This window comes from Dromiciops gliroides, chromosome 3 (genome assembly GCF_019393635.1).
Source record: "Dromiciops gliroides isolate mDroGli1 chromosome 3, mDroGli1.pri, whole genome shotgun sequence".
NCBI classification, from domain to species: domain Eukaryota; kingdom Metazoa; phylum Chordata; class Mammalia; order Microbiotheria; family Microbiotheriidae; genus Dromiciops; species Dromiciops gliroides.
In genome coordinates, this window is record NC_057863.1 from 332,261,711 (window position 1) to 332,277,704 (window position 15,994).

General features: G+C 36.0%; 1 protein-coding gene across 1 annotated transcript in view; it reads left to right on the plus strand.

Annotated features, from left to right (window-relative positions):
- Positions 1-15,994, plus strand: part of STXBP5L (syntaxin binding protein 5L) — a 421,799-nt gene that overhangs the window by 267,738 nt on the left and 138,067 nt on the right. Inside the window, 4 exon segments of the mRNA XM_043992879.1 lie at positions 1,582-1,649; positions 8,487-8,527; positions 13,427-13,644; positions 14,633-14,805. Of these exon segments, the coding sequence (XP_043848814.1) occupies positions 1,582-1,649; positions 8,487-8,527; positions 13,427-13,644; positions 14,633-14,805 (500 nt within the window).

Here is a 15,994-nt window from a genome sequence, read left to right on the forward strand (position 1 = left end):
GCACTGGATTCAGGAGGACATGATTTCAATTTCAGTCTCAGACACTGAACACGTACTAGCTGTGTGACCCTGGGCAAGTCACTTAACCCCCATTGCCCTGCAAAAAAAAAAAAAAAAGGAAGGAAGAAAGAAAAAGAAAAGAATAGTAAGAGGTATTTTATAAAATACTTTACTGAGTTCTAGGTAAACTATAGCTACAACATTCCTCCAAGCTTACGGTTTAGTAATCTTCTCAAAAAAAAAAAAAAAAAGGAAGTAAGATTAGTCTGTTTTAGATGAAGCTTTGATGGCTCTCTGTAATCACCTCTTGCCTTGCTATATATTTACTAGCCATCTCTTTAATGGTCCATTTTAGACTTTTCTCAGAAGACAAAGTCAAGTTCATGGGTTGACATTTGCAAACTATACTTTGCCCTTTTTTTTTGAAAATCAAGGCAACATTTGCCCTTTTCTAGTTATATGGTGCTTCTCTTTTTCTCCATGGTCTTTAAATGCCCCTAACAGTGGTTTAGCAATCACATAAGCCTGAATTGAGGGTACTTAAGGTAATTACTACCTCCTTACTCTTCTTGAATCTGAACTTGTTAACCTTTTGTGTTAGGTTTCCTCTTTTGTTGTCCAAAAGGCATTCTCTCTGGCAAACAAAATAGAAGTAAAATTATAATCCTTCTACTCTTTTGTCCATTGTCTTAATTCCATCTACACTGAGTGTGGTTTTATGCAATGTTTTGATCCATATCTTTTCCTCAATATAACTTAAAATAAAAACAGGAACAACTTTTAGTTATTGTTGATCTTAGCTTTCCTCACAGTCACAGCTCATTTTTAACTTTAACACTTGTGCTACTATTCTTACAGTACCATCCATACTATGATAGTTATCTTGTCTCCTGCCCTTGTTTCCATTTCTTTTTTGTGATGCAATTGGGGTTAAGTGACTTGCCCAGGGTCATGCAGCTAGTAAGTGTTAAGTGTCTGAGGCCAGATTTGAACTCAGGTCCTCCTGAATCCAGGGCCTGTGCTTTATCCACTGTGCCACCTACCTGCCTCTGCCCCCCCACCTTGTTTCCATTTCAATACATATAATTCAAAAATCTAAATTGGATTGAGGAGTTCCCTGTACATCAGTCTCTCCAAATAAGTATTTTTTTCTTCTCTTCAGACTTGTTTCTGGTTGTGTTTTGCTTATTTTTTTTTGGAAGAGCAATGAGGGTTAAGTGACTTGCCCAGGGTCACACAGCTGGTAACTGTCAAGTGTCTGAGGCTGGATTTGAACTCAGGTACTCCTGAATCCAAGGCCAGTGCTTTATCCACTGCGCCAGCTAGCTGTCCTCTGCTTATTTTTTTAAAGAAATGATGTTAAGAAAAATTAAATTTTAATGAAAATTTTGGTGGTATTTGTTCTATGAGGTAATTAAAGCCTTCACAAAGCATTGTGTAGCTATTTACTTCTTGTATGTGCATATTGGAATAAGGTTGTTTTTTTTAAAATAACAGGTATTTAAAAAAAAAAACCTGTTTTAATACATTCAGACATCTAACTTAATGTGTTCATGTATGATTTCTGATTATTCTGTTTAGGAATGGCCAGTCAGTGGAGGGACCTGGAACATTGGGGCACAAACATTTCCAGAAATTGTTATTACAGGGTAAGTAAGGCGAAGATTGTTGGTGACTTAATCAGTCATAAAGAATTTATTGACAATCTACTGTGTGTCTAGATTTGTGCTGCATGTTGGGATACAAGAGAAGCAAAAAAGTCCTTTCCATTTGAGAGCTTACAGTCTCATTTTCAATAAAGGATAAAGACACATCAAACAATTTTTAAGGCAAGTTGATATCTTCTCCCTTCTCAGCCCACCTAGTTATTTCTCTTTGAAGAAAGGTACCTGAACCAAACTCAGATAAACCAGATTCAACCAGACATGATTGTATAGCTTTCATAATTGTTTGGTTTTCTATCCCACTGGATGAAGATACTAGAATAACCAGGCCCAGAAATCTGAGTCAAATGCCCACGAATACTGCATACACACACACACACACACACACACACACACACACGCATGCATGCATGCACGTACACGTACACATGCACACACGAATGCACACACACAAAATGTGTATGTATGCAAAGATGTATAGTATATTTCTAGCTGTCTACTCTGTGTATGTATATGTATATGTGTATGTGTATATGTATATGTATATGTATATGTATATGTATATGTATATGTATATGTATATGTATAGGAAGATAGGTGAGAGAGACATTACCTCCCACTTCCCTGCCTCCCAGTTCAAGGCAATCATTGTTATTTGGATATGGCTTAACTATATCCAATATTCTTTCTAGTATACTAACTAGGAACCATAAAGCTAGTGGACAGACTAGAAAATTGAACAATGGGGGAAGATCCCCCACCCCCCAAAATACTGGGGGTTATGTCTCTCTCTAGACAGGATTGCCTTTAGGCTTAGCCCCTTTCTTTCACAAATTGATTTCCCATCAACCAGGGACCCCTTGCTACCTCTGAAGATTCCAGATTCTGCTCACTCCCTCTCTCAGTGCTTCCTTGCATAGCTGCTGTCAGCTGCTGCCAGCTGCTGCCATCTACTGGAGTTGTCTTCTGCTGTTGGAGTGTCTTCTTATCACTCTTTTATTAAACTCACCATGTCTGGGACCAGTGAGCACATTTCAGCTCTTTTCTTAGGCCCATAGCTATCTGCAGCTGGCACAAAAAACACCCCCTTAGCTCAGAATCTTTTCCCCAATAATCTTGCTTCCCCTTATTGGGAATTACCTGGGTCTTCTTGATATGTAGACTAAGGCAAATAAATGATTTTCATCTCTTGTTTCTCTGGTATCTATCATGAGGTCAATGCATACCATTCCAAAGCTTTGACAAGTTTCAAGGAGGTACTTAAAAACACTGCAGATAGAGGCCCCTTGTCATGGTGCATCTATGGCCAAATTGCTCTCCTCATATGTGTGTGTGATATGTAATATGTGTTTATGTACATAAATATAATATATGTTTAAGAACTATCTGCATAAAGATGATAATTGAATCTGTGACAGCAGATATTACCAAAGGAGAAAGCATAAAAATAAGAGAAGCTATCCTAGGCCATATCCTTCAAAGGAACACTCCTACTTAAAGGGTAGAAGATTTGTGATGATTCAGCAAAGGAAACTGAAACAAGCGGTCAGACAAGAGGGAAGCAATTCTGGGGAGAGCTGTGCTTCTCATGTGGCATAATCCTGAGAACTTTTACTATCCTAGTTGCCCTCTTTAGGACACTTTCCAGCTTATCAATGTCCAGTATTCCAAATCTAGTCTTTCATGAGCATGGCAAAGGAGGGCTATCACTTCCCTTTTGTAAACTATGCCTGTCTTAATGCAGCTTAGAATCTCATCAGAATTTTTAGCTGCCATATTTCACTCATGACTCCAAAGACACAAGTCTGACTATTATTCTCCTGTTTAAAAATCTATTACCTCGCTAAGTAATTCTCCTTAGCCTGGCACTTAAACAGACTTCCCAGTCTGGCATTTAAAACATTTACCAATCCTGTCCCTACCTTTTTTTTTTTAGAATCGCACTTCTTTATTGACATAATTCCTTTTTGATTTCCACCCAAATAACAAAAATAAAAAAGATATTTTTCATCTTCACATCTACCTTTTGTATAAAGAGAATTGATTATTGAAGAAAGCCATCCAAAAAATGGCCTAGAACGTTAAATGTTATATGTATCATACCTGTAAATGACCCCACAGTATTCTCCCAACTATTTAATACTCCTCCCCTGTATTGACTCTATATTCTAGCCAACTGCCCTATTGGCTATTCCCTGAACTTGGCCTTCCATCTCCTATCTCTTATGCCTTTGCAGAGGTGGTCCACCATTCCAGAGATTCACTCCCTCCTGAGTTCTTTCCTGCCTCAGAGCAAATGTCATCTAGTGTAGAAAGCCCTTCTGGATCACCTCCATTGTTAGTTCTCACTTTTTGATCAAATTATCTTATCTGTATGTGGTAAACTCTCTGAAGGCAAGAAGGGCATTCTTTTTTATTTTTGTATAGCTAGCACATAGAACAGAACCTTATAACTGATAGAAGTTTAAAAATTGTTACTGAGCCTGCAATCTGTTAAAGCCCTTAAGTCTTTGTGAGACAATGAACTCCTGTTTATCCATACCTTTCCCCAAATTTCAACAAACAGGCTGAAAAAACTGCTAGACTGGAAGTCAGAAAACATGAGTTCTAGTCCTTGCTTGATACTAACTCTTGGCTTATGTTTTCCACTTTGCAAAAGAAAAAAGTTGGAAAGATGGTCTCAAAGATCACTTCTAATGCTATCCCGGGTTAAGGAATTTGGGCTCCATTTAACTTCACCTCATCTCAGCCTTAATTTCAGTAGAGTTTAATAAGGCTTCCTCTGTGACCTTGGTTGAATCACTTACTCTCTCTGGGACCTAATTTTCTTCCTCTGTAAAATGGAGTTATGCTACATGGCTATTAAGGTCCCTCCCAACTCTATATACTCTGATGGGGTTTTGTTTCTTTTGGAGAGAGGTGACTTCAAGTCTTCTTTCAACCCTCTCTCCCAAAGCATCTCTTTGCATAAGGGTTACTATGCCACCATCCCTTTGCCCCAGCAACCCACCCTGGTAAATCAGCCTTTTTTCATGCCAAATAAGAAAAAAACTGGCCTAGTTATTGAGAATTATTAGTTAAAATAAGAAGCTACCAGATGGCCTGCTTCCTTGGGGAGAGAAAGTTTGGGCAGCCTCCCCAGTAGCAGCCTTGTGGTATCCTGTGCTCTCTGTCCATGGGTCTGCTGCACTGAGAATAATGTCTCTCCTAGAGTCCAGTGCTCCCCACCCCCAATTAAAGTTGCCTTCTGTGCTTATTTTGGCCTGGTTGACATTTGTGATGCTTGCCTCTAAGCAAGTACCTATCTAGGCTTTACATTTTCCCTAGTAAATTTCATCATATCATTTAGACTAGATAATTTCTAAAGTACCATCTTAGTGTTCTACACTGTATAGATCTTTTAGATTTCTGGCTTTATTGTTCAGAGTACTAGTGTTCTCTCCTTCCTTTGTATTATCTGCATATTTGATAAAAATAACACCTACACCTACATCCAAATCATAAGAATTTTTAAAGAGCATAGGAACAAGTATATAAATCCTTGGAACTTTTTATTGGAGCCTTTCTGCCTTTTCATCTTAAATCATTCATAAGAACTTGGGGTTCAGCTTTTCGATCAGTTCTGACTTCACAACATTGTTATTTAGCCCACATTACTCCATCTTATCCCCCAGATGTAATATAGAGATTTTTAAATGCTTTATTAAAATCTAGGTACACTTGCATTCTTCATACTAAAATCCAGGTACCTTTGGGTTATTTGACAATTCCCATTGTATTAAGTTATGATCCACACTCAAACTTGGCTTGCCTTCTTACAGTCTGTCAATAAAAGTAAAAGACTAGTATCTTGGAAGGTTGGGGTTCTTTTAAATGCTCATTTATTCAAATTGATGGCTATGAAAACTATCCGCTTATAAAGTCTTATTTTTCCAATGGTATAAATGCATTTACACCTTGCTGTCCCTTCCTGACATTTGGGGGCATACTCATGTAAACTTGTCCTTCTCAACCTTTTTATTTTTCAAAATAACATTAATTGCAGTATCAAGAGGTAATGTAGTACAGTACAGGGAGTAATAGTTGTAGAGTCAAGAAGACTGAGGGGCTAGCTCCCCTCTAGAATGCTGGTGGTTAACAGCTCCCTGGAGTTCAGTTCAGTCTTAATGCTTCCTTTGGGTCTTCATTCCTCACTTGTGTTTGTTGTCAACACTTCTGGTTTTGATTAATTTCCTTTGTTTTATTTATACTTCTCTTTAGTATATGATCAATCAATGGGGATTTGAGGACTGGTAAAGTAGTGACCTAGGCATTGTGGGAGGCAAATACATTTTCTTTGTGTTTAAGGAGCTTATGTTATAGTTGGGGACATAGTATTTATATGTATAAATCAATAAAAGCACTTATAGCTGAATAGTAAATAGTGTGGTATAGACACTAATTGATATAGGAGTGCAGAGAAGGGAGTGGTCTAGATAGATGAGCACTTAAGTTAGACTTCATTGAGGAGGTTGCAGTTGAGCTAGTCCTGGAAGGATGATTTAGAATTTGCATGGGTAAAAGGCAGAAAGAAGTTGTTCTTAGAGAGAACAATGTGAGCAAAAGTATGAAAGTAGTCATCTTCATAATGTATTCAAGAAATACTGAAGAGACCAAACTGACTGAAGAAAACCATTCAAGTGAAAAGTCATGGGAAAGGAACACAGAAGGGAGTATCAAAATCAAACTATGGAAGAGCTTGAATTCTAGTTTGGATGTGATCCTAGGGGTGATAAATAGCCAGAAAAAGTTTTTGAATATGGGAATGATGTGATTAAAGAGGCTTTAGGGAAACTAATTTAGCAGTTAAGTACAGAATTAATTGGAGTAGAAAGAAATTGGAGGGAGATAAAATAATTAAGAAGTTATTGCAGGGTCAGCTAGGTGGCGCAGTGGATAGAGCATCAGCCCTGGAGTCAGGAGTACCTGAGTTCAAATCCGACCTCAGACACTTAACACTTACTAGCTGTGTGACCCTGGGCAAGTCACTTAACCCCAATTGCCTCACCAAAAAAAAAAAAAAAAAGTTATTGCAATAATCTCTAGACATGAAGACTTGAAAACCTAGACAAAGATATATGGAGCATTATGAAGCAAGAATATAGAAGTTTGGCACCATTTAGGTATAGCCTTACAATTTACATTTCTTTGAATTTATATTTGGTGAGAAACTTCATATGAAACTACATATGAAACTTGGACTCAGTTCCCTGGAAAGTTCTCTAATAAGACTCATGGAAAAGAGGAACCACATGATCCCAGAGTAAGAAGAAACAATGTGATCCTAGAGATGACTAGTACTTATCCCAATGCCTTGTAACTAGTAGTAAGCACTTAAAAAAAAATTGAACTGGTATTATTTGATGACACATCTAAAGTCAAATGGTTGATTCAATGATTTACATGTCAGATCATTTGATAGTGTATAGAAATGACCTATATAGGGTGTCCCAAAAGTCTTAGATTGTATATAATTTCCTCTCCTTATATAAATAGTCAATTAGAATTTCAAATATCATGAAAATCTTTGTTATAAATTATCTTAAGTTCATTCCAGGTACTGTGTTTAGGTACTATAATAATCAAAGTTTGGGGCAGCTAGGTGGCACAGTGGATAGAGCACTGGCTCTGGATTCAGGAGGATCTGAGTTCAAATCCAGCCTCAGACACTTAACACTTACTAGCTGTGTGACCCTGGGCAAGTCACTTAACCCTCACTGCCTCACCAAAAAAAAATAATAAGCAAAGTTTGCATCAGTTCACTTGTATTTTATACTAAAAATCAAGACAATTTTGAAGAAATTGTTAGAGAATACTATTATTGTATCATATCATTCTCGCTGATCACTTAACCATTTATTTCAATAAATGATAACAATTGAATATTAGTCATATAAGACATCTCTTTCACTCTCAGATAAAGGAATGTATCCATGTATTGGTCTTTACTATAGATCATATCCCATTGCAGTTGATAAAAGTTTTCCTAGGGTAAACTTAAAGAACTTTACTAATTCTTTGTATCTATTGTAGTGTATTGTATAGTTCAAAATAAGTAGAATATTAGGGGTGGATGAACTTCAGTAAGGCTGAAGGGAATATTATAAAAGAATATTTTTAGATTTATTCATTTGTCTGATTTTGTTTTGTCAAAGTCAAAGGGTATATGGCAAGATTTTGTTCCTTTTTTCTATGTGTTTGATTATTTGCTTTTCTTAATGGTTATAAGTTTATTTTAAATTTATAAGACAAAATTTAGAAAATAAGTGGCCTCCTGAGAAAACTTGTATGAGCAGATGGCAAGTGGAGTGAGAACCCAAGCAATTTACATAATAAAAACATTAGAAATACAGACAACTTTAAAATATTTAGGAACTCTGTGACGATTCTGGAAGACTCATTAGGAAACATGCTGTCCACCTCTTGATAGAGAGGTCTATGGGATATATTATTTTGGACATTGCCAGAACAAGAATTTGTTCTGCTTAGCTAGGTATGTTTGTAACAGAGATTTTGTTTTTCTTTATTTCTCAATAAGAGAAAGAGAAAGGTGGGCTAGAGAGAAGGTACGTTTTTCCTTGTTGGGAAAAATAATTTAAAAAGTAAAACTAAAAGTGCATTATAATTTAAAGCTTGAATTTTTTTTCTCTAAAGAGATTTTTATTATAATGGTATTTCTGTAACATCATCTGACTGATACTAACTCAGATTTTTGGATTTTCAACAATGATTAGGCATTTTAATTTAATCATGTTTTAATTAATGTTTAATTTCTCTCTCCAGTCATGCAGATGGATCAATAAAGTTTTGGGATGCTTCTGCAAGTAAGTTTTAAGCTTCTCTTTTTATAGCATAAAAATTAGATTATAGAATTAATATTTTATATGCAATTTAACCGTCCATTGCATTGATTTTTTTGCTGCAGTTTCTAGCATTTAAAACATTATGGGAAATGATTCAATTTAATTTTTTGAAAGTGTCATGTATTTACATTTTTTCTGTGTACGAAGGACATTCTGAGGTGACATCATCTTATCTCTACCACCTTCCTCATTTCTATCTAAGCTTTAAAGAGAACAAAAATTTTAAGTTTTCTCTTCTTCCAAGTAAAGTAAATTGAACTAAATTAGCAAGCAGATTGTAATCAACAGATAATCATTGCATTCAGCTTCAACAAGCATTTACTAAGTATGTACTATGCATAAGACATTGTGCACCTTGCAAAACCTTGGGGATTTTTTTTATCAGATCTGTGAGTTCATTGGTATAGGGAGCCCTCATGAAGGAAACTTTGTTGATGCAGAGCAACAACTACGGGCTGATTAATTTCTAGTTTGATTTCATTTTCATTAGTAGTGCTCCAACATGTTTCTCATCCACTTTTTTCCCCTTTGCTACCTGATGGTTCCATAGGGCACATTTTTGTTTCACTGACTCCTGACTTTTCTACTTCTTTTGAAACCCATTTCTTTAGCCCTCGGAAATGTCCTTTATGTTCTTATACTTATCTTTTAAAACCTTTTTTTCCTGACTTTTTTATGGCAACCCATGTTATTATAGTAGCAATCTATCAAAATTATATTTTCACCCTCTATAACTGCTAGATAGACTAAAGTTTTGTGAGTGTGCAATAATTAGGAGGTGGTACACTTCTAATTATAATGAATCGACCACTTCCCAGATGTTTGTGAAATTGATCAGCTCCTATGAGTGCCACCTTCAAAGGAATGAAAATAAAGGAGCAAGTTGTGTGCGGTCATAGTTTCTTTCAAGGAGAAATAACATTGGCACTGTGATAGGATAAAGGAGATTAGAGCAGCTGGTAGAAAGCTTTTGACAATCAAGTAGAGGTGTTTGAATTTGATATAATAAATAATGTGGCCCCATTGTACATTCTTGAATGAGGGAGTGACAAGAAAAATGTTTTTGAGGAATTCTACTTTAGCTACTATGTTTAAGATGAATCAGAACAGACTGGAAACACTGAATGGCTACTGCAGTTGTCAAGACATGAATAGTAAGTAGGTCAATGGATTTCCAAATGGAGTAGAAAAGATGGATCTAAGATATTGCAGATTAAGAATTGATAGGATTTGGTGATGGATTGAATGTAGGAATCAAAGGAGTTAGTAATAACTCCAGGGTTTCAAGCTTGTTGAACTAGGAGGATTGTGTTACCATTGTTAGGGATATAGAAATAAGGAAGGAGTACAGATAAAAGAGCTCCACTTTTACATACCAAGTATAGAGTCAATGGCCTCTGGAAATGTTCAGCAACTGGCAAAGATGCACTTTTAAATTTAATTTGCATTCTTAGCACTTTTTCATCACTCTATTAAATCTAGACAATCCATAAAACAATAAAGCAAGTAATACTTTGTAGCATTTGCTGGTTTCTGAGGTGTGAACTTTCCTGCTATAAATTTATCAGCCTTCTCTTAAGCTGATAAGGCCAACAACATACCCCAAGCCCAGTATAGCTTCTCCAACACTAGCCATACCTTCTCTAAAACCCACAGACATACTGATCCTAGAGAGGGAGCCCAGTACTCCTTGTTCCCTCCTGTCACTTCAGTACCCTCCCATACCCCCATCACTCAGCAACTTCTTTTCCATTTAAGTCTATTCCATTAAGATTTTCCACTTAGGGAAAAAAAAAAGATTTTCCACTTAGTACAAATCCTGGTGACTATAGCATACCAAACCTCTAACCATTTCTTCCTTTCTCCAGGAATTCACCACATGACTTGCCATATTCTTCTCCTCCTTATCTCCTGCCCTCACCCTAGAAGACTTCACTTCAGTATATACACTGATGCTCCCTCAGACTCACTGAGTACCCAGTTCCTCAGGCTCCTTAAATCTCTTCCATTTCACCTCAGTCACACACAGGAATGGTCACATACTGGATCACATGCTTACTCACAAGAAGTCCTCTTCCTTCATTAGAAAATCTGATACTCTTTTACCTGACCACAACCTGATGTAATATCTAACTTTGCCACCTCCTAAACTTATTCTTTTCCCTCATCAAACCCCCAGTCCCTCTTCCTCTCAGTACTTCGTCATGCCATTACTTCTCTTCTGACTTGTCTTTAACTCTTTTTCAGTCTAGAGCCAATAATTAGTCATTTCTAGCCTATGCCATCATTTGCTTTTCTTTTTTTTTTTAAGTGAGGCAATTGGGGTTAAGTGACTTGCCCAGGGTCACACAGCTAGTAAGTGTTAAGTGTCTGAGGCCGGATTCGAACTCAGGTACTCCTGACTCCAGGGCCGGTGCTCTATCCACTGCGCCACCTAGCTGCCCCCATCATTTGCTTTTGAATCCCTTATCCCCTTGTTCTATTTGCCATTCATCTCTTGCCAAACTTCAGCCCTGCATTTCTCCTACTTGGAAGAAGTTTCACCACTGTCCTGACTGGATTACCCTTTTTTCTTCCTTATCTTAGTTTTTTTGCAACACTATTATTACTCCCCTCTTCCCCATCCAATTCCCCTAAGTGGAAAAAAAAAGATGAATTGTACCAGTCTTGATATTATTGTGATAAATGAAACTAGAAGACCAAGAGAAGTTGCAATATGGAAGAATGATCTCACAGGTTCTTTTGAAGAAGCAAATAAAGGAGTGGAGTTGTTTTTAGTAGGGGTCCAAAATAATCACATATCGTGTGATTCTTCAAATTACGTGCTTTTGATAAGTATTGTAAAAAGACTACAATAAAAAGAATTGAATCTTTTATACCAAGATTTATGGCAGAGCCCGTGGAGGTAGAAGTTCAGTTTGTTATAAGAAAATCAAAATTAAATCAAAATTTAATTGCTATTTTGTGATATACAAGAAAAAATGGGACTAGGCTAGAATGGCAAAAATATACATTTGAAAGTATGGTTCAAGTATAAAGAATGGGAGGGGCCAAAGGTTTATAGAATGCACAGAAATCTCATACCTGTATATCATGAATACTTTTTTTGGAGAAAAGAATTGAAAGGTACTAGACATGGCAAATACCAAATAATAACATGCAAAAATGTGAAACATAGAGGCCAATGAGAGATCATTTCTCAGGGCAAATTAGAAAAATATTGACATCAAAGGTATAAAACAGTATCAACCCTCATCCTAAAAATAAAAGAAGAAATACAACAAAAGATGTTCAATATCGAATGAATTATGTGCCTACTTTCTCATCTCTATACATTTTTATGAAACTTATATATTCATTGAGGGTCTCCTTGATTCAGGATATTGGAACAGACCAGGCAGACTCTTAAAATCAATATTTCATAATAGACTACCTCTTTACAGTTGCATAGTTATGAGAAATGTGTAAAGAATATAAGATCCCAACTGTGATAGACTTGATTCTTCTCAGCTATACAATGGTCCAAGATAGTTCCAAAGGACTCAGGACGGAAAATGCTCTCCAAATCCAGAAAAAAACCAACTGTTGAATCTGGATGCAGACCAAACCATGCTATTTCTATTGTTTTTGTTGTCATTTTTCTTTTTTTGAGGTTTTTCCTTTTTGCTCTGATTCTTCTCTCATTACATGACTAATGCAGAAATATGTTTAATGTGATTGGACATATATAACCTATGTCAGATTACTTGCTGTCTTGGGGAAGGGGGGAGGGAGAAAATTTTGAAACAAGAAATCTTATAAAAACAAATGTTGAAAACTATCTCTACATGTAATTGGAAAATAATAAAATATTTATATGAAAAAAAAGAATATAAGATCCCAATGTACTTGTTTGTTAATTTTTTTGAAAACTTGATTTGTTCAAACAAAATATAATAATAATAGCATTCTTCTACAGAAAGATATATTTCCTATGAATGGGTCAAAACTATACTAGATACCTTAAAAAAGAGAGATATACTTATTCAGGTCCTCTCTGATCATTACTATTATAAAAGGATGAAAAAACAGTGAGATATATGCTTACCAAACGTGCTTACCATTGTTGTGAGGAGGTCTATTACAGATCCAAATGAGAGAGGGATTCCTTATAGTTAGGGAGGTCTTTTGATTTTTTTTTTTTGAGGAAGGCTACATGTTTTATAGGGGAGAGACAGGGGCTTGCTCAGTTGTACTGACTTATTTTCGCACCTGTGATGTAACAGTTATGGGATGCTTGTTAGGGAGTTTTTATAAAGCATAGATATTTCTAGCCAAGTATTGTTGGAGAGAGGGCAGGTTTAAAGCAGAGGAGCTCAGTGACCTGCCCAAAGTCACATAGCTGGTAAAGCCAGGATTTGAACTTGGGTCTTCTGATTCTCAGTACTGTACTCTTTCTATCAAACTGCTACAGTGGCTGTGAGGCTCTCTGGGCCCACCATTACAGTCACAAAAATGCCCCGGCTAACTAATATTGCTGTCAAACTACATTGTATTGTGTGGCCCTCAGTGTAACAGAAAAATTGGCGAGGAAGCTGGTGTCCTCTAAGAGATAACTTGATGACTAAAGAGTAGGTTAAGAGAAAGAATTAACCATAGATGGTTTTCCAGTGGGCCAGGTGCAGCATTGATAGTGTTTTTCCAAAGGGTGAATCAAAGTTTTTCAATTGAATTGTACTGATATAAAATCACAGAGGGCAATTTGTGCTAATTGATATGTCACGGAACCTTTTCAGAAGGATGATAAGATCATTTTTAAGCATGTTGAAAAAAGTGACTTTCTTAAATATAGGTTTTAAGCTATGCTTCAATATTTTACAGTAACTCTACAGATGCTGTACAAGTTAAAAACATCAAAAGTATTTGAAAAACAGAAGATAGGAGATGGAAAACAAACATCTGAAATTGTAGAGGAGGACCCTTATGCCATCCAGATGATTTATTGGTGTCCTGAGAGCAGAATATTCTGTGTAGCAGGAGTCTCTGCATATGTCATTGTTTACAAATTCAGCAGGCATGAAATTACTACTGAAATAGTGGTAAGTTCTTAAGAATGGAACTTTTACAGTAACAAGGACTGAAGAAACCAAATGCAATAGACTAAATTATATTATGAACTTGTGTTTGATGTCATTTTAATATATCAAGACAGTAGCATTTTACTATTAGTTTTGTTCAGTAAATGTTGAATTTGTTCTTAAAAAGGTATAATGAAAGATAATTAAATCCAGATGATAATGATAATAGGTAACATTTACATAGCATTTAAGGTTTGCAAAATGCTATACAAATATTATTTCATTTTATCCTCACAAAAACCCTGGGATGTAGGTGGTGTTGTTGTTATTGTTATTGTTATTATTATTATTTTATTTTACAATTGAGGAAACTGAGGTAGACCATCTAGTGTTATAGAGCTAGCTAGTGTCTGAGATTAGATTTGAACTCAGGGCTTCCTAGATTCAAATACCAGCTGTGCAACTGCTCTTAAGTGAGGACAAGTCATAACCACTCTGGGCCTCAGTTTCCTTATGTACAAAATTAACATATATTCTTTGCTTATCACATCAGATTAGTCTGACCTAAGATAATGAAGAAAAATTCACTATCTCTCAGTTAAGTAGTACTGAATAAATATAGTTGTAATTTAATTATTTTGATGGGAATGACTCTAATAGCTAGTTTCCACTTTCCTCAAATCATGTACTAAAAATGGTAATTTACATACTACTTTTGAAAGTATTCTATATTGTTAAATTTGCAGAACAAAAATATAAACAAAATTCTACAGAAACAAAAAGAACTTAGTTTTTAATAATTGCTAGATTGAAAGAATCCATTTGATGAGCTATATATTTGATTTGGGTTGTTAACTCAGTTGAATTACTTATCGACTTCCCAAAGGCTGAAAGAATCTTGAATATGCTCTCCTAAATATAAGATTTGTTACAGATAATATCAAGAACTGAAATGTTTTAAAATAAGATTTTTAAAAATTAAATTATAACATATGTTTATTTACTTAAGTCATTAGAGGTACGACTTCAATATGATGTTGAAGATATCATTACTCCTGAACCAGAAACAATTCCTCCGTTTCCAGATCCCTCTTCCCAGCTTCCTTCTTCGAAGAGTCTTTCAGGGAGTACCAACACTGTAGCAAGTGAGGGAGTGACAAAGGACAGTATCCCTTGCCTCAGGTAAGCTTCTTTTTTTAAATTTAAAAATATTATATAATACTTCTAATGAAATTCATTGGGATTGGGCAATAATTATGCTATATATTAAGCTACATGAAAGTTATTGTACTTCACGATAAGGCATAAATGGTAATTCAACAACTATTAGCTAAGTGTTGCAGTAGAGGACTGGGCCCGAAGTCAGGAAGACCAGTCTCTCTGTGTTCAAATCTGGCCTCAGACTTTTACTAGCTGTGTGACCCTGGGTAGGTCATTTAACCCTGGTTGCCTCAGTTTCCTCATCAGTAAAATGAGCTGGAGAAGGAAATGGCAAAACCACTCCAGTATCTTTGCCAAGAAAACTCCAAATCAGGTCATAAAAAGTCAGATATGACTGAAACAACTGAACAACAACAATTCATGTAAAATACAATTACTTTAACAGTGCATTTCTGTGCATTTTGAACTGTGTATTTCTGAATTCTCATAAAGGAGAGCAAAGGGAAAAATATGGCAGAATAGGAAACTGTTTTGAACCCATTCTGGAGAAAGCAACCTCGTCTTCCCACTTCTCAATTAAAATGCACTCACTGTTGTAGAAAGGTGTTTCTCAGGAACCAATTTTAAATCTCATTCACTTTCATTCTTGTCCCTGGTACCACCATCTCCTTTTCAACCATCTTCTTTAAACTGAAAAGGACTTTTAGGCAGTTGGGCATTACAGGTAGGGAATCTCCAATAAAACTCTGTAGGAGGACTTGTTCACACTCTGTTATCACATTTTTAAGGCTATAGATCTGGGCTTATTAAACTTTTTCCATTCGCAACCCTTTTTTTTTTCTTTTGGTGAGGCAATTGGGGTTAAGTGACTTGCCCAGGGTCACACAGCTAGTAAGTATCAAGTGTCTGAGGTCGGATTTGAACTCAGGGACTCCTGAATTCAGGGCTGGTGCTCTATCCACTGTTCCATCTAGCTGCCCCATTGCGACCCCTTTTTGCCTGAGAAATTTTTATATGATCCTGGGTATATAGGTATATAAAGTAGATATACAAATAAAACATTTATTGCCAATTTTTTCATGACCTCCACATTCAGTTACGTGACCCCATATGGTGTCATGACACAGTTTGAAAAGCTTTGCTTTAGTTAATAGAAAAACAAACATTCACAGTTTCAGTTAATGAAGAGAATCAAAATTTTCATTATGAT